Source organism: Anabrus simplex, chromosome 3 (genome assembly GCF_040414725.1).
Source record: "Anabrus simplex isolate iqAnaSimp1 chromosome 3, ASM4041472v1, whole genome shotgun sequence".
Taxonomy (NCBI): Eukaryota; Metazoa; Arthropoda; class Insecta; order Orthoptera; family Tettigoniidae; genus Anabrus; species Anabrus simplex.
The window spans coordinates 224,280,425-224,303,276 of NC_090267.1; the positions used below are offsets into that span (position 1 = coordinate 224,280,425).

Genomic DNA, 22,852 nt, shown 5'->3' on the forward strand with positions numbered 1-22,852 from the left:
TTTCTTACAAATATTTTCAATATGTTCATTAAACGATAGGTTATAACTGAGTAAAACACCAAGGTCATTAACTTGTGAAACAGGAGTTAGAATGTTGTTATTACTAAATTTGTACTGAAATGATATTTTCTTCATGTTTTTAAAAAACGATTTTATTTTACATTTCTCATGATTAAGTTTCAACCTGTTTTGAATGCAATACTTTTCCATATGATGTAAATCTTCTTGAAGTTTTAAACAATCAAGTGGACAATTAATTTGCATAAAAATTTTTGCATCGTCAGCAAACAAAAGCAATTCAGAATTCTTAAGTATATTTTTAATGTCATTTATGTAGAGAGTAAAAAGTAAGGGCACAAGGTGAGACCCTTGAGGAACTCCACTGGTAACAATAATAGGTGCAGAAAAATTATTCCTTATTTTAACAATCTGCAGGCGATTTTTAAGATACGATTCAAACCAAGAGAGGAGAGGCCCATTAATTCCGTAGCCTGTTAATTTTTGCAGCAAGATATCGTGATCGACAGTGTCAAAAGCTTTTGAGAAGTCTGTATAAATGCAGTCCACTTGGGAATGGTTCTCTATTGCATCCAAGAGGAACTGATAGAATAAAAGAAGATTGCTACAGGTTGACCGTCCTGAAAAGAATCCATGTTGCTCATCAATGATGATGTTTCTAAAGAGAGGTGTGATTTTGTCAAGAATTATTGAGTCAAAAATTTTGGAAATATGAGAAGAAATTATAACTGGTCTATATTGTTTTATGTCAGTTTTATCACCATTTTTGAAAACTGGACTAACAAATCCTTTCTTCCATTCCACTGGAAAAATGCCTTGGTTTAATGATAAGTTGAACAGATAAAAGAGTGCTTCACATAAAATAAATGAGCGGTACTTGAGCAGGTATGTTGAAACACCATCAGGTCCGACAGTTTTCTTTAATTCCAGAGATATCAGTTTGTTGTAAATTTCTGCCTTACTAATGTTTATAACTGATAGATTGACAGAGAAAGGATGATCATATGACATACTACTACTATTCTGATAAGAAGAATAAACGGATGAGAGGTGGTTAGCAAAAAGACTGACAATATTTTCTCCAGTATCAGCTGTAACTTCATTAAGATGCATTGTTGAAGGAATATTATTACATGACCTTTTAGAACTTAGATATAGCCAGAATTTCTGTGGATTGGAAATAATACTTCGTTCACAGTTGGAGACATACATTGTATAGCAAGATTTAGATTCAGACTTGCATTCATTTCTTAATTTCGAGAAATGCTGATAATCGCTATTGAGACCTGATATTTTGTATCGCTTGTGTGCTTTCTTCTTTTCAATAATCAGGGACTTTAATTTATGATTAAACCACTTTGGGAATTTGGGAGTCTTAAAATTCCGTATAGGAATGTAAAGTTCCATGCCATAATGTAGTACTGAATAGAAGATTTCTACTGCTTTATCAATTGATACAGTTTGAAACATCTCCTCCCAGCTGAACTGTGACAGATAATAATTTAGTCCATTATAGTCACCATTTAAAACGAAGGGCTCATGACAGTCGAAGAAGGTATGGATATTAAATGTATTTTGAAGAACGAATATCTCAAATACTTAGGGGTAAATTATGCAGATACTATGTTATATAAGTCCAAGAAATCAGTGACACTCGTTCAGCAGAAACTCACCTCATTATCATCCTGTCCCTGGCTGAATCCGGATCAGAAATTTTCAATTCTAAATTTTTCAGTTTGCCCTACGTTGACTTATCAGTTTCTCTGTGTTGCTGCAGGTAAAATACCACGGCGATTTTTGGAAGATGCTGATAAACTTGTTAAGAGTACACTAAAGGAGATCTTATCCCTTCCTACTGATACTCCGGATTCTATGATTTACTCAGATAAACGGTACAAAGGGTTAGGTGTTTTTAGGGCAAGCTGGGAAGCCTTGATTCAGAATATAAACAGCTGCAACATTCTGAAACGGGAGGGGAACCAATATATTGAAGCCACTAGAAACCTAGATGAAGAAATTAACAGATGCTTAACTGAGATTAAACGTAAATGATAAAACTGAGGGTGTGAAGAACAGGCACCATGAGTATGACACCAAGAAACTCAGAAATAAATTACGAGATTCTGAATTTGAGAAATGGTGCCTGTTGAGAAGTAAAGATCAGGGAGTGTGTCTGTACAAGGAGTTCCCTCCTGCAAACCGCTGGGTTAGAAACCACAATGACCTTTCTAGCACGGAGTGGAGAGATGCGCTGAAAATGGCATGTAACGTTGCACCTGTAAGAGCTGTACCAGGAAGGTCCCTTGATGGTAACCTCTGCAGAAGATGTAGTGAGACTGAAATATTACCTCACATCTTTGGTTCCTGTGCCTTCGGTGAAGCTCTTCGAAACACCAGACATCACAACATCAGGTCATCCATAGCACAGATGCTCTGTGAGAAAGGATTTCAAGTGCATGAGGAAGTCTATGGCATTGGAGTAAATGGCAGCACGAGAAGGATAGATATGATCACAATTAAAGGGAAGAAAGGATATATATTAGACCCCACAGTAAGATTTGAAACACACTCCAACCAACCAGACGAAGTGGACTGACAAAAGAAGTCTATCTACCTGCCTACAGTGCCATATTATAAGAATAAATATGAACTGGACAACATAGGAGTGAGGAGTCTCATGATAGCTGTGAGAGGGACAGTCCCTAAGAAGATGATAGAACTGATGAAGACCTTTAACATCAGTACCAAGGAGTTCATTGACTGGGTGCTGAAAGCGCTCAAGGGTTCTCTTTTGTTACTCAGACACCACGCATGTTCGCCAGACTGAGATGTAATTTACTTATTTTTTTATTTTTATTTTTGAATGAAATTGTTTGTGTATTCTTTGTCTTTGTGGGCCTCCGAGTGGAGGAAGATTTTGAAAATGAAAAATAAATGTGGAAGGATAAGAAACAGCAAGAAGAAGATTATCTCTTTCATTTTATTTTGCTGTGTACTAACAAAACAAAATGGTTAATAGGACAAGAATGATATTTTTAGAACATCACTTTACAGAAACCTCAATCATGTGCTCTTACGCATTATATCTATAGAAACGTAACAAAAGCGGACAAACAAGCTTGGTTTTAATCCATAAGCCAACTGTTCATAGGAAATGTGATAGGAATATTCTGAATAATATCAAATTAATTTTTGGGGGTTTTTTTTAGAGAGAAAGGTGCCGATACAGCATACCATTGCACAAAACAAAAAAATTGCACTGCATTTCCATTATATTCCTGGGATCAAATCATACTCCATGTTCTGCCCAGATGAATACACATTGAGAATCATTATCTAAACTGAATCTGGACTTAATCTGTGAAGAACAAATTCATCCATTCATTCAGGGTCCAGTTGTAAAGCCCACAGTAATCAGGCCCTTCTGCAGTTTAAAGTAAGCAGGGCACACACTACTACCAGACACCTGGGAAAAACCAGCCCTTCTGAGTTTCTGGTACACAGTCTGCTGAGAAACACGAACTCCTGAAGCAGTTGCAAGGTCTGCAGAGAGTTAACTTGCAGGCATCATCTGGTTTCACCGTGCAGTTAATGACAGATGTTGTTCCTGGTGTGGAGTTGTAACTCTTGGACAGCCCTGTACTGGCCTATGATTAACATCTCCTTCTCTTCTTCTTTTCTTCATGGGGCCTCTAAATATTAGTTCCTAATTAGCATCGACCTCTAAGGTCTTTTGCTACCATGTTTTTCCTTCATTCCCACCTAGATATACCTGCTCTGTTCACAAAGCTGCAGGTTGTTCTTATTGGGTCTTCTTGGATTTTTTCTCTCTCTTCACCTGGTAGTCCTAGAGTGCAGAGTCTGACTCTACCCAGCACCTCACATTTGAAAAGTATGTGTTCAGCTGATTCCTCTGCTTCATTGCATTTCCTACATCTATTGTCTCTTATTACTCCAATTCTATGTAGGTGTTTTTTCAGATGGCAGTGTCCTGTCAACAGTCCTACTAACCATCTTATATTTTCTCTGCTGAGTTTCAACAGTTCGTTAGTATGCTTCTTGTACCAGACAATTCTGGATATTATCTGGACTGCTTCTAGTGCCTTAATGAAATTGGCTGTTCGTAAAAATGAAAATGTTCTTATTCCTATAGCTTTTCCGCTTGAAAGACTGTAGTGTGTTTGCCCAGGCTCATCTGGATTGATCTCTCAGGTCTTCCTCCATTGATCCCTCCTCCTGTGCCGTCCCCAGTCTCTGGGCCATCAGTCCACTGCACTATATCTTCTTTTTCAGTATTCCATTTGTTAATATACCAGTATTTTTTTATTATCTGGGTCCCAAACGGTTTTTCAAAGTTGTACTTTGGTATCATATGATCAGATGGCATATGTAGGACTTCCTCTGTTATTACTCTGTTAATTTTACAGTGTCCTAGATTGGGTCTTTGTGCATTCCAGCACTCTGATTGTGTCAATGTATATGAACTCATTCTAGCCTGTTCTTGTATGAAATTGCATAGTGATGGGAGGTCTTGTAAAGTAATCAAGGCTTCTGTCAGCATAGTTCTCATAGCCCCAGTTATGGCTAAGCATGCCATTCTCTGTAGGCTATCCAATCTACTACTGACTTTTCCTTGTCTTACTTTCTGCCACCAGATCATTGCAGCATAGGCCATCAATGGTCTAATGATCATTGTATATATCCACATTACCATTGATGGTCTTAGGTCCCATGTCTTCCCGACGGCTCTTTTACCTGCATACAGCATGTTCTTGGCCCGGGTTATGTTCCTGTCTATATGTGGATTCCAGGTTAGATTTTTATCTAAAACTACACCTAGGTGCAGTGCTTGTTCTTCCATATATATATATCTTGCCCAAAGAGCTTCAGTGATCTCTTTCCTTCTAATTTTCCCCTCCTTGTAAAAGGGACCATAGTTATCTTCTTCGGGTTGACTGATAGTTGTTCTTCCCAACACCAGTTCTTTCACAAGGTTAAGTGATCTTTGCATGAGGTCTTGGATAACACTAATAATCTTACCTCGTATCACAATCACTAGGTCATCTGTGTATCCTTGTGTATAAAAACCTTGTTCGTTGAGCATAGCTTTGATTTTGTTCACCACGAGGTTCCACAGCAGAGGAGAAAGAACTCCTCCCTGAGCACAGCCTCGGGTGGCCCTAACTGTCAGCGTTTCTTCAAACAGGGTTTCTTTTATCTTCCTTCCATCTAACATGGATTTAATCCATTTGACGATGGTTTTACTCACCTTGCTCTTTTCCAATGCTTTGATCATAGAGTCATAGATTGTTTTGCTGAAGGCTCCTTCTATATCTAGAAATGCCGCCAGTGCAATTTCTTTATATTGTAGGCTTTCCTGTAGTTTACAAACCAACTGGTGGAGTGCTACTTCAGTGGATCTGTCAGGTCTATATGCAAACTGATTTTCATGTAATGTTGAGTTCAGTTGCACTGTTCTGATATATTTATCCAGAATTTTCTTCATTGCTTTCAGCATGAAGGAGGTTAAGTATAATGGTCTGTATGCTTTGGCTTGGGCATAATTTTCCCTCCCAGGCTTAGGTATGAATACTGCTTTAGCTTCAGACCATGATTTCGGCATGTATCCTAAAGCTAGACTAGGTCTGAAAAGGTCCATCAGGGCATTGACGAGTATCTCCCATCCTTCCAGTAGGAGTATCAGAAGTATCTCATCTGGCCCCGGAACTATTTTACATGGTTCCAGTCTGCTCTTTGAGCTCCGGTCTCTGTTCCAACCGTTTCTTCTTCTGTTATCTCCTCAGCCTCAGAAAAGTGGCACACCATTAGTATCTCCAGTGTGTCCCTCCCCGCCCAAGTAAATTATCATCTGGTTTCTCCAGTGTCCCCGCTTGATTTATATGGGTTGCTTTCAGAACCTTCTGGAGCCTTACTGTTTCAGTGTGTGATTCCACTTTCTCAAAGAACAGTCTCCACAATTTTCTCTTTGCTTTCTGTATATCTAGGTTATACTCAGTGATTTTCCTATGATATACCATTTCTAGATGATATTCTATACAACATCCTAACCTCTTTTTTCATTTTGGCTAGTTTGTTGTTTCCCCACCTTACTTTTCTGGTGTTTTTCTTTTCTTTGAGAGGGCAGTCTTCATGGAATGAGTCTATAATGGCCTCTTCTAATAGTTCCACTGCCTCATCCAATTCTTTCTGTCCTCTCACGTTAGTTGGAATTTTTTGTACAGCCTTCCCTAGAACTTCTCTGTATCTGTCCCAGTTAGTTAATTTAGGGTCTCTGTATATCTCAATCCCACATAGTCTCGCATCTATTGCAAATTGGATGTGCTGGTGGTCTGCCAATGATTGTTCCTTCAGCATCTTCCAGTCTTTAACAAAGTTTGCAATATGCGTAGTGCTTAGTGTAATGTCTATTACTGTAACCTCACTTTGTTACACACAATAACGTTTGATACATGGAAATTATAATAGTAATAATGAGGCAGACTAAAAGTGTTTAGACGCGATCAAAACATACGCATGTTTAGCACAAGAAAACAAACAGTAACGATCAGGTTGAGCAACGTGACAACTAAGGAAAGGAAGTGAGAAGCGGTAGGTCCATACGCAGGTGGTGAAAAGGTATTGGCAGTGCTGATGATACGAAAGCAATGCTGATTCAATTTAAATACAGTTTACTGAATTAATCACTGAGGTAGAAATAACAATTTGCAGAAGTAACCAAAATAACATTACACAAGGAACTCGCAAAATAATAATAATAAAATATCACACTGATCGTAAAAATATCATAATTTGCAGAAGTCACCAAAATAACATTACACGAGGGACTCGCAAAATAATAATAATAATAATAATAATAATAATAATAATAATAATAATAATAATAATAATAATAATAATAAAAGATTACACTTAACGTACAAATTTCCATGATGCTAATTTACACTATTTCAAGAAGGAACATCACATTTAACATGTAAATTTCGTGCGCAGATATTAAGTAATTTACGTTGCAAGAAAGAATATACACACACAAGGAAGGAAGGGAAACTTCCTCTTAACAAACATGATATGACTCGCCGCAAGCGCTAAGTCGTGAATTAAATCTGGCGACTGACAGAAAAGCGGGTAAGCTCCGCCGATAAAGAGAAATAAAACTGAACACTACACTTGAAGATTACTACCCGAAAAATGAAAAAGCCAAGTGCTTACCTATAGGGGGGCCAAGAGAACCGTCACCTGGAGAAGGCAATCTCTCCCGTCGGTGGTCAAATGATCAAGATGGCTTGGATGTGCTTGGCTCTCGCCAAGAGCTCCTCTAGGCATTGATATCAAGGATAATTTAATAAAAAACCACCTATTCAATACTTTCCACGTTTAATGTGGTTATTATCTACATGTAAGCCTAACGGCATCTTCAATACGGAACAATAATGAGAGTTGTTACTTGTAAGAGGTCCTCTACCGGAAATTGTGAAATCGTGAAACAACCAATGAGCGCCCCTCATTTCTCAGGTTTGCCAATCACAAATAGCCTTATTATGGCCAATGAGGGCCCAGAAAAGCATATAGCTTCGAGAAATTTCCCAAACTGATGCAACCGGAAACTCCTCGAAGCATACTACCAGATCTGGCACGTGCGCCACCGTATGTCCCACAAGTTTTTCATCTTACCTTTAAACGTTCCTAAGACCTAATAAAATTTTTCACAATAATTAAATAATTTTGTAGTAGTTTCATAACCAAATAATTCTAGATATCTTTACACACAAAAGACATAAAAAACAAACCAATAAATTAACTAAATAAACACATGAACATACAAAATTCCCCACAGGTTTTCCAAGTTCAAATAAATATTGTACAATCACTACAATTACCTTCCTCCAATTTTTATTTGTAAATGTAGGCTTGTTTTCTAGGTTTAGTATCATCTACTTAGTTCCAATAATAAACTGTAGTAAAGACTCTCTTGCATTGCAGTTCATGCTGCCCCATGTTGTGTGGTGTGAATTTGAATCTGCTCCAAAGACTAAGTGTTTGCCTTTCCTCTTTGCATTACAAATTAGGTTCTCAACTTCTTCTGATGGGGGTAGATCAGTTGAGTCATATGGGAGGTATACAGAGCCTATGGTTATTTCTCTGGGTCCCTCCCAATTTCCAAGTTTAATCTTGGCAGCGGTTAAGTCCAGTGAACAGTGTTCCTGCAACATAAGACATTGTAATTTCCTGTTCACAAGAAGACGTTCTGGGTATTTCTGATGTTGTATCGTTCATCTGCTTACCTCCAGATTCCGCCAGTCCTGCTACTCTGCCCTAGAGTACCCATGACTCTTGAATAAGGGCCACGTCAATAGCCTCGGACGTGAATTTCCTGGCGAAATTGGCCACAGGTGCTTTTTTATGCTGAAGATTGGCTGGAAGGACCTTCAGCTCCATCTTTATCAACATTGGGTTTTGTTTTTCCCTTGATGACTTGAAACTTGATCTGCCGAAGTCCGAGGTTAGCCTTAAGGCTTCTCTTTTTGAGCTCTTCGAAGTCTCTTTCACCAAGGGCTAAAACAACTGTCCTTCCTGTCTTATCGATTGAAGTGGCATTCAGCACTCTCCACTCTTGTGTTAGAAGTTTGGTATTGTGCTGATTGATTCTGACAGCAGTCTGCTCTACTGGAGCTTCTGTTGCCCTTTCTTGTTTTGAATCGGCAACAGCCTGTCCAATTGGGACTTCTGTCTCCATTTTTTCATCTTGGGCTTACTCCCGGATCTGCTCTACTGGAGCTTCCTTGGCTTCCCTTGAAGTCAAAATTTTTGAAATTGGTTCTTTATAAGCATCCATATTTCAATCAATCATGGGGTTTTTGCCCCTTTTAGGGTCCTGAGCATTGTTCTCACCATCCATGGTGAGGCATACAGCCAGACATTGCCCTCCCGCAACTCAGGCTCTCCATAGCAGAGACCATGCCTCTCAGTTGTCCATCCAGTGGACCGCCCGTGGCCTGGACCTAGCCAGGTTTGTTCCCCCTTCAGTAGGCCTACTCACGTGGTCTCTACTTGGCATTATCATGACTGAGTTTACAGCCATGACTTTTCCCCTAGGTTGGGATCGCCCCTTTCCCAACCCACGGCTCATCCAAAGTGATGTGTTGGTTCCAGCACCCCACAGTGAGCCTTCACATCAATCACCAGCCCCACTTCACCTGAACCACCGTATCACCCATGTGGAGGAACCATGTATGGGCGAGGCCTCCACTTCCAAGCCTTGACTTGGGCTAGTAACAATCACAATGCCTCAAGCCGTTTTCTGGCAATACCTGTTTTTGGTCCGCGAGAGGGTATTTTATTTCTCTCAGACCCTCCAGACAAGTCCGGAGGGCCCCCCTATCCGCCACCGGTGATGCGCCTGATAGGGGAACAAGTAAGAAAACCCCCACGGGAATATCTCCTTTGTTTTGGAACTGTTGCCAAAGCCTGGAAATAACACTTTGAGCACATTCAAGGCTGCTGAAACTTCAGTCTCGGCCGAACCTACTTTCAGGCATCTGATGATTTGTCCCTTTAATATCGGCTCCAACTGACGTCTTTGTTCCATATTCTCAAAACACAGTACAAACCGTACTTTCTGAATGCATTGAGAGGCAAATACAGAATTAGACACTCTTGGTCAAATGTACTGTGGTTTGTTTACTGTCCATTCAAGAGCCTATGTGACGTTGACAGCACACTTGCATATGCAAGGAAGGTGAGTTATAGCTGCCTCAAATCAGTTCGGGACTTGACAGAAAAATCAAAGCCTGCTAGCTGACCTATCTCATGTTGATTGACAGCTGGTATACTAGTGGAAGGCGGAAGTGGAGTGGAAAAGGAAGGGGCTGCTTCTTGTGACAGACTTGACTGGGAAGTACAGTTAGTAGCTTAAAGCAAATCAGTTCATTGTCAGAGTCAATTCTTACCTGTGTGTGTCAAGTGAGTTATGCTGCTTGTCAATTCTAAACTGAAGTTTATGACAAAAAGAGGACAAATGCAAGAGATTGTTCTCAATGTTTATGGTTTTGTGAAAAAAGAAGCTGAGGAGAATAAAAATAAAATGCAAGAACAGTATAGAAAAGAATTGTGGAAAGTATAACGGAAAGTAGCAGATTTAACAAAAATGTTGTTGAGGATGGCCAAGAGAATTTTAGTAGAACAGAGACAACATGAGACCGAAGGAACTTCGTTTGGTATGCCAGGAAGAACATGAAATGAAAGGAAGTGTGTAGAGGACATTGACAATTTTGATAAGTGTTATTCAATGCACAATCCATGAATTTTACGTTCATCAGAAAATAACTCCATCAATATCTAAATTATGGCCTGTGTTAGAAGATGGTTCCCAAGGAGGTTGCACCAGTTTGGGAAGTACTGTAAAAGAGTTAAGCTTCAAGTGGAAGAAGACTAGATATAATAGAAGGGTTTTAATTGAGAAACAGGACATAAAAATCATTCAAATATCTTACCTTACAGCCATGAAGAAGTACAAGAAATAATGCCATTCCCATCATGTCTGAAGATGAAACCTACATACATAGTAGCCATTCTATGCCTAATGATAGCACTTCAGGAGTGTACCCCCCCTGTTTCGAAAGGAGATCGACTGGTTATTCTGCATGCTGATGGTAGGAGAGGCTTTGTTCCCAATGCTCTGCTTATTTACCAGTCCCGCCGAGAAAAGTGAAGACTCTACAAAGATATGAATAGTGAATATTATATTTGTTGGTTAAAAGAAAAGGTGATCCCTAATCTGGAGCCCAATTCATTGATTGTTATATACCACACAGAAAGACAAGGTCAAATATCAAATTTTAATATGTGGATACTATGAAAACCTGGCTGCAGGTTAAAAATATTCCCTCTTTGATTCCATGCTGAACTTTGAACTATATGAACTTAAACTTCATAACCCATGACACAAAACATATGTAATTGATGAAATAGTGGCTACTAGTGGACATGTGGTATTAAGACTGCTTCCACACCATGCAGATCTACTTCCCATGGAACTCCTCTTGTCCAATATAGAATAGTGGGATGGTGCTAATAAAATCACCTTTAAAATTGATAATGTTAAATGCCTTTGCAGAAAGAGATTTTCAGAACTGTGGGAAAGTGACTGTATTAGCATTTGTGATGAGATGAAAAAAATGAATATGAGTACTGTGAGCAGGAGGGACTAGTGGAGGAGAGAACAGAATCCATCATAATAACTAATGACAACAATGCCAGCAGCAGTGACAGTGAACTTGTCAAAATTATTGCAAAATATCTGGAATTGGATCCGTTGATGTTGATTAGCTACTGCACAGTGATTACCTTTTAAGTGAAGATTTGAATTTATTATTTGCTGGGCTAATTAATTGATTAATAATGATTAATACATTATTACTAGACTGTCTTGTCAGAATATTTATGTTATTGTTCCTTTATTATATATTTATTAGTGTTGCTGTATATATTTTATTTATCCCTAGTAGTTAACAAGTTAAATAAATTATGGTACAGTAGAAGTTCGCTATAGCGAGTACGGCATATAATGAGAACCTGTTTTAACGACAATTTTGTGTGCCCCTTCAAAATTCCTATATTAAACTGTATTATTCTTCGGTTACAGCGAGAGCCCTATCACTGAAGCATCTGTTATCGTGAGCAATTAAGCACGCACGAGTTTTCCGTTACCGATATTTATGCACCTCAGCGATTATGTTACGTGCGATCAATCACTTTCGGAATTATTTCCTCGCTATGTCCACTCGTCAACAATCAAAGGCGATGTCGAAATCGATTAGTAATACCCGTCGACTGCTGTTCCGTAAAGAAAATTCAAAATGAAAGAGAACATGTTTTCGTAATGAGCATGTAAATAACGTATCCGATAACAGTTAACTCGTTAAATATAAAAGCTGAATAAACGATCTCTTAATTTTAATGTTAAATACTGCAATTAAGTAAGAATGGGATACACGTCAAGATATGGCAGAGTGCATCATTGATTTCAGAGGTTAGTTTATATTTACTCGCGTCCGGTTAAGTTACCAAAAGGCTATTATCAAGTAAATTTATAGCGAGAAGGTTATCATTTCTCTACTAGCACCTGAAGTTTGTTTTCATCATACTTACAGTACGCTTACGTTAGGATAGCTGACGCTGTTTGAATAAGAAAACTGAATCGTTTGCCACAAAATGCGATCATTAATCTTCGGTGCCGTATAGTTTCCTCCCTATGTGCATTTGCGAGCTCTTTCGTCGACATTCGAAGGCAGTGTTACAGTCTGTTAGTATAAGAATGTGATACACCTCAAGATACAGCAGAGTACATCATTGATTTCAGAGGTTAGTTTATATTTTATCGCATCGGGTTAAATTTCGAAAGGTTATTCCCATGTAAATTTTTAGTGAGTAGGTTATCATTTCTCTACATGCGTTTGAAATGTTTTCATGATACATATACGGTTAGGTTAGCTGATGCCATTTGAAGAAGAAGCATGAAATGTTTGCCACAGAAGCCTCTGGAGTAATACCGTATTTCTCTGAATCCAAGATGACATTTTGTCCTCAGAATCTCATGTGAAATATCAAGGGTCGTCTTGCATTCAGGACCTAACAGTAATGAACACCACTGGCAACTACCACGGTAACCACGCTGCTTCTTTTCACCCCCGCGCGAACGCACAAAAAACTCATTGACAATAAACGACTGCCTCTTTATTACACATCCCTAGCCGCGGCAACCGATTATAACAGTACCTCTGTGAAACGTCACTGGATATCAGGAAATAGTTACGAGAGAATGGCGTTCTATTAGCCTCTACAAAAACGTTTTTCAAATCTGCAGAATGGCATCAAAACATGCAAACCTTCGAAATCGTAGAAAGGCCACAGCTCAATGGCGGAGTTATAATGCATCTGCTGTACCTGACTTTTAGTAAAATTAAATTTTATAGACAGCAGGAATATTTTTGTGATGGATCATCGTAATGTGAAGATACCTACCTGGAACAGGTATTGCCGGCAAATTTTCAACGGGTTCTCGTCAATATTATGATGCCAATTTGTAGTTAATGGTTATTAAACACTCGGAAGTGTAGAATAATTGTACAGCCGCAAGAAAATATGGCATAGGCCTAACTAAAGCCAATATTCGCCTTTAGCCGGAAGACAAAGAGAGCTAAAAATGCGTACAATAAAAAAAAAGCATTCAGTGGCCCACAACAAGGACGCTTTAAAGGAGTTGAAGATGAAATTGTGAGGTATCTGCACGAAAAACGCAAAGGGCGGAACGGCCATGCCACGGCTCAGTAAACTCGTTTGTTGACTTTCACCGTCCGTGATTAGGCCTATACATCGCTAGCCTCTGAAGTTAGCCGAACCTGGCAAGCGAGACGCGCGTGTAGTGGTCAGTTGTAGCTGACGCTGAGTAAGAGTAACAGTTTTATACACAGCAAGAATATTTTCCTGATGGATCGTCGTATTGTCGGTATTATGATGCCAATTTTAAGTTAATGGTTATTAAACCCACAGAAATGAATAATTGTGCAGCCAAAAGAAGGCACAACTAAAGCCAATGTTTGGCGTTGGCATGAAGACAAAGATAGTCTAAAAATGTGTACTGTACAAGAAACACATTCATATGATTTTACAAAGTAGTTTTTAAGCATGATTTATATTTTTGAAGGAAAAAGAGGGGGGTTGTATTTAGTGGTGGCTCGTGCATTTAACATTAGGGGGGTTGCATGTATAATTACTGAATTTTACCTTATTTATAGATGAGCTGCATGCGGCGAGACTCGTAGGTTGAAAATACATATATTGATAACCTTCTCATTGAAATTTGGTATATTTCTCATCAAAGTAGTTTCCATTGACAGCATTGCCAGAGCTATCAGACTTTCTTCACCCATAGTGCTGCAAAGGTACATTTTTATCCTCTTCATGGCTGAGAAACACCTTTCTGGTTCACTCGTGGTAGTTGGCAGAGTCGTTGCAATGTGAAGAAGTTTCACTACTTCTGAAAGTGATGACTGAAGATGACGAACTGAAGCAGCTGGATAGCACCAGACAGTGGTCTGAATTCTTCTCTGGAGTATAAAGCAGATAGTTCAGTTTGTAGTTTTTCTTCGTGAAAAGTAGGGAAAAGTTGTACACAGTCATTTAGCTCTTTCTCAGGAAAAGCTGATTTGAAGGAAGAAAAATTTGATGGCATCACCAGAGTTGACACTTGGAGATGATTTGTAAATTGAAACTGGCTATTTGCCTGGGTTATGATGACATCACAGACTTCTATGGCCACAGACACTCTTGTCACAGTTTCCTGAACATGGTGCCGTTTGTTTACATTTCTGGTTTCAGAATTTTCATTGGAGTCCAGTATTGTATTTCTCACATCATTAACAGTTTTAACAAAGTTTGAATCATGGCAACGAATTTTTGCTACATCTCCCTGCCGATTTTGAAGTTGATTGTATAAAATATCAACATGAGGCATGATATGATGAAAGAATTTCAGCCAGAAGTTGAACTCTTCATCCTGAAGGTACTTGTACAAAGTAGATGCTTCTCTGATTGTGATGTCACTTGAAGACTCAGATTCCATCAGTAGTTCAAAACAATCTATTAAAGCATCTTTTTTTCTCGAGTACAGTATTGACTACAACAAAATTAAATTCTTTTCAAGGTCCACCTATTCAATACAATGACGTTTTATTGTGATTTAATCACATGTCAAATAGTCAAATGGTACCAGTTTCGGCATCTATGTGCCATCATCAGCCTTGGGTACAAATTAAAACAAGATATACATTCCTAAAACATCTAAAACACATTTTAACACATTATAAAATAACATACAATTAATGTGGTGATACATGAAATACGATAAAATTATGATACAATTGGTATGATATAAAATTCTTAAAATTCCGGCTGTTCGTTACATAATTCAGTCTGTGTGCATCCGGGTGAATTTTTACAGTTGTATGCTGTCTATGTGAATGACATTTGTTCCTTTAGATATTAGGTGGTTCCAGGGAAGTTTACTTTGATCATGTAAGATCGCGATGTATTTAGAGATGACTTCCCACTTCAATTTGAACCTGAAGAAGAAATTAGCTAAGTTAGATGTTGGAAGCAATGTATGGAAGTTACTGGAAACATTAGAATCGTTAAATGATGATTGACTCACCTTGAGCAGCATGTGAACGTGTTGTTACACAGACGGAGCCAGACGAAGTGTGTGAGCAACGGTAAAGGAGGCTAGGGGAAGGCGAGGGGAAGGAAGGAGGCGGAGCGCTTGCGGGGGAATGGAACTAAGGCGGGGCGGAAGGATGGGGTAGTGGGGGTAATTGACGGGAGTGTGTATTCCGGATTACTTGGAAAATCGAACTGTTTTTCGATAGTTTGGTATTTTTAAGCCAATCGATTAAAAGATCAAAAAGAATATTGGGTTTCTCGTAAATCTCATTTAAATTATAATTGGGGTTAAAATATTGGTCGCAGTTGATGTAACAACTTTCAATGATATTCATTGTGGGTCCCTTGTTTACTGTTTGAAGAACTTCCATATCTTGTTCAATGTCGGTAAATTTGTGATTAGTGTCGTGCATATGTACACCCATGGCGGAGAACTTATTGTGTCTCATCGCGTTGACGTGTTCCGAATATCTAATCATAAAATTGCGTCCTGTTTGACCTATGTAGGAGCTGCTGCATTCATTGCATTTTAGTCTATATATTCCAGATTTGGAGTAGATACTGGGGGTATTGATTGATGCAGAGTTGTGTAAAATTTCGGAAGTTCTATTGTTAGTTTTGAATAAAATTCTTACGTTATGTTTTCTGAAAAGGTTGGTGATTTTGTGGACGTCATTATTATAAGTGAAGGTGGTTGAAATATGAGTTTTTTCTTTTTCTTTTATGAGTTTAGTTTTCGGCCGGTACCTATATGTCTTCAGGTTCAAATTGAAGTGGGAAGTCATCTCTAAATACATCGCGATCTTACATGATCAAAGTAAACTTCCCTGGAACCACCTAATATCTAAAGGAACAAATGTCATTCACATAGACAGCATACAACTGTAAAAATTCACCCGGATGCACACAGACTGAATTATGTAACGAACAGCCGGAATTTTAAGAATTTTATATCATACCAATTGTATCATAATTTTATCGTATTTCATGTATCACCACATTAATTGTATGTTATTTTATAATGTGTTAAAATGTGTTTTAGATGTTTTAGGAATGTATATCTTGTTTTAATTTGTACCCAAGGCTGATGATGGCACATAGATGCCGAAACTGGTACCATTTGACTATTTGACATGTGATTAAATCACAATAAAACGTCATTGTATTGAATAGGTGGACCTTGAAAAGAATTTAATTTTGTTGTAATCCCACTTCAATACGGAACCAATGAAATTCATAACTATAAGTACAGTATTGACTGTTCTCGATTTAAAATTCCATCTTGTGGCTCCAGCAGCAGGTATCTGTTTAGCCACACAGACACTCTTTGGGATGATCAGAAAAAGAATGCCGGTATTGAAGACAAATTTGCAAAAAATATTCTTTCGTGTTTTGCCTAGTAACTCTCTCCGTTATCAAATTAAGTTGGTGTGCAAAGCAATGTATAAAATGGGCATTAGGGTACACTTCCTTAATGCTCGTCTGCATGCCAGTGACGGCACCACTCATAACAGATGCACCATCGTACGTCTGGGCAATGAGTTTATTCTTCTTTATCTTTCAGAATAACGCCAAGCTGGGAAAGAATTCATTCTGAAATGGCCTCTGCATTTTGACCAGAAGGATTAAAAAATCCCCAAAACTGCTCTGCAGCATTACCTTGCGAATCACAGTACCTTAGCACAAGAACAAGCTGAAATCCATCTGACACATCCGCCGTCTCGTCAGCCATGATTGGTGAAAATTCAGACTCGATTATCTCTTCCAAAATAGCCTCGCTGCATACCTCCAGCATACACTGCAACAATTCTTCCTGGATCATTTTCGATGTTCCTTTGAAACACGAAGCACTCTCTAGATGTCACTTAAAAACAGAGTCTAGTTCATTCATGTATTTAATTAAATTCAGAAATATACCACGATTCTTGGAGTCTGGCCTCTCGTCATGTCCTCTCAACGCCAGTTCGTTTGACCCACAAAACTTGATACAGTTTATTATTCTGGATTGTACTTGCCGATTTTTTGCTTACTTCATTGTTATGACGCTGTACAGATTCCTCATAGGCCTTACTTACACCCTGGCGCACATCTACGGAAACTAGCACACTGTTCACATGTTTTTCTGATTTTTCATGTTTCTTTATTTTATCACTCTCTTCAGATCACGAACTCCTACATCAACCCACGCACTGTTTGCTCCTTCACTGGCACTTCCAAAAATAAGGCACAGGAAACAAGGAAGTGCATTTTGAACTTCACACCCACACAACCATTCATGTTTACTATATACATCTGGATTGAAAATTCTTGTGTACTCTTTGTCATGGCTCTTACCAGTCTGGGAGATTTTCAGTTCTGGGGTAGGTCTTCCTCGAGCTTTAATATCACACTTTTCATTTAGGGTTAAACTGTTTAGTTTGATAGTTTTTAAAAACTGCACTGAGTTAACAATACTCATGTTGTTAGAACTTCTACTGTCATGATTGGTGGACAGCAAATAAGACACACTGGTCTGCAATGCGTGCAGACCGCTAGATCGGGCTTGGTGGGTGCCTTACAGCACACGCAGAGGGGGTAGCGGATTCAAAGCCTTATGGCCAGATAACAGAGCCATGTCTTGGCAGTCCCAAGAGAGGGAAGTGGAATCATCCGACATTATCATGTGAAGAGAAGCATTCAATTATTGCGCTATTCCGGAGTTGAAAATCAAGTGTTAAAGGAACTCGCAGAATGGATTGGCAATATTTCCCTATTGAATATGTAATGTTGCTTCGTGTAAATTACGTGTGAAGAACCAGGGGTGCTGCAGTCCTGCAGACCACCCACTAAATCCGCCACTGGTCGTATTGCATTCAGGGTCATCTTGGATAAAATTAAACATACACTTCCACGTAGTATTGGATTTTGAAAAATAACAAACAAGAGAGCCATAGTGTGGATATCATCCGTGAAAACGCAAGATTTGAACAAACTGATTGCCGTTTCATACCGATTTTAATGTGTATGGGGGTTTTCCCGACTTTTACAAAAATTGGATATAACGACAATCAATCCGTTATAGCGAGTACTTTGTTTGCTGTTACGAATTCTCGCTATAGTGGACTTCTACTGTACATAGTGGTTATCTTGTGAATAAATTTGTGAGTGAGAGTTGCTGCCGACACTGAGTGTACTTCTGACGGCTGACATCCAACAAGGAGTTAGCAGGCGACACAGGACAGCATGCTAATGTAAGTAAGGAGACTCTCTCTTCAGCTTCTTATCAGACTTGCTCAAAGACCAATTAGTTTTGAGCCAATAATACACTCCATGCTACATACCGGTAGTTCCGGCAATCATGTAAAGCTTCCGCTTCCATTGTTCCAGTTTCCATATTATGCTTAACTTTTGGACACTAGTACTGTATAATACTTGTTCACTCATTTCTCTTCTTGGAGAATTTCCTGTCTGAACATTCATCTTGTCTTCTGTGGTTGAAATATTATTATTCAGTGCAACTCACTCTCATAATTTAATAATTATAATGCAGTCACAAACTGAGGTATTGACTTTAACTTCATAGGGTGTCCATGGAACGCAACTCCTACTATCGGCCCAATCCTCCTCCTTACTCTGGCTCGAGCTGCAGGTGTGTATATGTCTGCATTGCTGTATGTCACTGTTCGTTCTGTGTTGCAAGCTTGGCTGATATCAGCCCACTTTGCTTAAATATCGTGTACAATATTAAAATATCCAGCTCAGATATCATTTCTTTTGTTTCAGTGGTGGTAATCGTGCCGATTTCTGACTGTTGGAGGAGCCCAAGACCTGGTATTGCTGAAAATCTTGGTTTAAATAGGCTGGCCAGTTAAAGCCAATTATAGAAACATACGATTTGAAAATTACAGATATTTATTCAGTGCAGTAAGAATCCTCTATGCTCTTAAAAATAGTAAAAATAAAAATAAAGGAAAAGAATTCTACCTTTCTGCAAATGATTGAAATATGTTATATTTCACTGTTGATTTGGTATATGCAAGTGGTCGAATTGACACAGCTTATTCAAATTTCTTGCCCTCTGCATGAACCTACTTCTGTTCTTGGTTGCAAATAGTGTTGGTGAGTGCAAATTTATGTGAAATACTGATGTTTACAGCATGTAACATCACGCAGATTTTACAAGCAATAATATTCTGTACTAGGAAGACTAGAATTTCAAACATAAAAGGCAAGACCTGTTCATAAAATTGGCCTAGATTTTTGCTATTAGCTTACATTCCAAATCTAAAAATTCATGCCTAAGCAGAAGCCAGTTTTAAGACAACATAAGTTTTCAAATATGTGATAGCTATTGGATGCAAAGGCAACAAAAGGGGAAAATATATATCAATAATAATTTTAACATTATTATTATTATTATTATTATTATTATTATTATTATTATTATTATTATTATTATTATTTTGTGTGGCTATTTAAGCTTGGTGCAGCCCTTGTAAGGCAGAATCTCTGTCAAGGGTGCAAATCCACTGCTGTAATCAAAATAACGAACCAGAAGGGAGAAAACTTTGCACATTTGTGTTTCGAGAATTCAAAGTATGCAGTACATAATAATCCGACTCCTTGGCTGAATCAGGAATTTTAATCACCTGCGAATAATTCTTCTGCCTCGGGGACTGTTGTCTGCATTAGTCCCAACACTCTTCTCTTCATATTCAAATAAAACACCATACTACCAACCAACACAGAAACATGCAGTAGTGATTACATCCCTCCACAGAGGGTTGACATCAGCAAAGACTTCCAGCCATTAAACAGGGCCAAATCTACATGTGCAACATAGTTTGCACCTGCGACCCCATAGGGTGTGAGAAAAGTGGTAGTGGTAGAAGAAGAAAAAGAGTATGCAGTAATAATTCACTTTTTTAAAATTCCTTTTCCACTCAGTACCTTGTAAATGGACTGATTACATTAGTGTCATTAACCTCCCATATTTGTACACAAAAGTTTTGGATGAAAACACATCTACATAAATTTAGGTCAGTTACGTTGCAAGTTATAAGGTAACTAGATATGGCTGGGGTGGAATTTCTAAAACAGTTATTGGTTATGTAATAATGTATAAACTACAGTAAAACCACTATTTAACATTTTTTTACAGGGACCTGAACTTTTTTGCCTTAAATGGGGTTTACCTTAAATTGAGGTTTCAGTAGAAAGCACACACACCTTTTCCAGAAATCTTCGCCTGTACTCATTCGATTACTCATCTGATGATAGATGTGATAGTTATTGGCCTCCAATTTGTAGGTAGAGAAGAATCTCCTCCTTTTTGAATAAGGAAGGTTCCAGCGAGTTGAAATACAGGTGGTACAATCACAGACCTCGGCATTCAGGTAGCTATTGTTGCAATAATTTCAGATGCTGTACTTCTTGATCATTCTCATCAATACATGATCTGGACCACTAGCCATGTCAACTGAGATACCGCTCATCACTTCCTGAACTTTATCTTTGGAGATCTTGGGATTGAATGTCTATTCCAGTTCTACTAACTCACCATCATGAAATCTGGAGAAGTATGATTGAAGAATGTTATCGAGTGTACAAAAAGGTAGATCATTATTAAAGAAGTTACCATTGATGCTTTCACGGTGCGCAATTGTAGACATGACATAGGTTTCTGGAGACGTTCTCTGCGAACCTTATTTTCATGACACGACATAAACTCAAAAAGCCTATATCCTGTTTATAATAATTAAGGATGTTACAGATTAATAAACTGCCAGAAAAAATAACCTGAAACCAAAAAGCAACTCTCTATTTACACTACATAACCCATTGTTGCTATGTAATTCATGAACAACTTCAGTAACAGTAAATTGAAAATGTTAAGGATCCACCTTTTCAATACATTGAATACATACAATACTTTCAATATATTGAAAAGGTGGATCCTTAATACTTTCAATTTACCGTAATCCCAGTTCAATACAGAACATAATGAAGTTTCTAACTTTTAACAACTTCAGTAATGTGATTTTGCATTAAAAGAAGTATAAAATAGACTAATGTGATATGAATGGTCATAAAAAGACACATAAAGAGAACCATAACAAATTTAATAACACTGGAGGAAGAAGGAAATTCACAAAAATTACAAAGAATAAGGGACAAAATGTTACACTCAATCTCACCAAGTCACTGCCCTCTAGAATCAGTACTCGTAGTGCAAAACTGGAAAATTGTTCATCCAGGGTGCACTGACACTGCTGTCTGTCTACTTTCTCCCAGTGTGAGAATCCCAGCTTTGAATGATGGTTTCAGGTGAAGTGCATTGTACCAATCTAATCAGATCCAATGAGATGCTATAGCTGTCATCATCGAACATAATTATGCCGAACAAACTTAAAATACTACATTTTTATCAGTGGAAGGACAAATGGTGCATAAACTACACCTTGTGATGTTTATGGCCTTGAGAGCTCATTAGAGCTCATTAGAGCTTGGATGGGAGTCTACATCCATGGAAAACTGCACCGAACAAGGACTGCTATATACTCCTGACAGCCTAGAGCAGGGGTGCTCACCTTAATTTGCAGGTGGGCCGAATGTTAGATTCCAAAACGAAGTGCGGGCCATGTCACTCACCACCCCCCCACACCCCGTTCTTCCCTAACACACAAATACCAACCAATTAACCAACCAACCAACCTCTCACACTGCTTTTCAACAATACGAATAATAACTTGTCACACAATACAAAACACATTGAGTAAAGTGAACAGTACTCTGTAACTTTGGATAAACTTAGCATTTTTTTTTTTTTTTGCTTTACGTCGCACCAACACAGATATGTCTTATGGCGACGATGGGATAGGAAAGGTCTAGGAAGCGGCCGTGGCCTTAATTAAGGTACAGCCCCGGCATTTGCCTGGTGTGAAAATGGGAAACCACGGAGACTTAGCAATTAATGAGAGATCTGGAGCCTTTGCTTGAAGGGACAGGTATTGAAATGTCTGGAGATAGATTTGACACAGGCACCCTCAGAATGGAATGTAGATGTTCATCACTGATCCTGGAACATGATTTTGGTTTTATAAACTTCATTTCTGAACATGTTGACTCATAAATGTCAGTACTCGCAAATGTGCCTAAGTATTTTCTGGCAAATTTTAAGAAAGCCAAAAAATTTTCAATACTAACCGCTCAGTAAAAGTTAATAAGATTTCCCTCCGTGAACTTGTCCCTAAATTGGGAACATAATTGAAATTCAATTAATTCAACCTGTAGTTACACAGGTGCATCACTGACTTCAACTTCAAATGGATTTTCGAACAAATGAATTTTCTCCTCATTAACAGAAAGGTCTTTAAATCTTTTTCAAACCCATTCTTCAGTACATCAACTTAAAAAATTGATCATATGCCACTGAACTGTTTGAGTTCGCTTCTTGAAACTCAGTAAATCATGAAATTGCTGTTGAAATAATTTCAAATTATTTTGGAACACATAACTATACACTTCATTTAAAAACATGCCTTTCCCTTGTAATCCCTTATTCAGAATGTTTAAATGTTGCATTAAATATGTGAGTATTGCAAAATCCCACATCCAG

General features: G+C 38.3%; 1 protein-coding gene across 3 annotated transcripts in view; it reads left to right on the forward strand.

Annotated features, from left to right (window-relative positions):
• Scgalpha (sarcoglycan alpha) overlaps positions 1-19,501 on the forward strand; it is a 286,058-nt gene extending 266,557 nt beyond the window's left edge. Inside the window, exons 10-11 of one of the 3 annotated variants that reach the window (XM_067144290.2) lie at positions 18,818-18,883; positions 19,018-19,501. In XM_067144290.2, the coding sequence (XP_067000391.1) occupies positions 18,818-18,883; positions 19,018-19,042 (91 nt within the window). In that variant the 3' untranslated portion in view covers positions 19,043-19,501. The remainder of the gene's footprint in view (positions 1-18,817; positions 18,884-19,017) is intronic. The other 2 variants (XM_067144291.2, XM_067144292.2) reach the window with 2 other exon arrangements.
• The last annotated feature ends 3,351 nt before the right edge of the window (positions 19,502-22,852 follow it).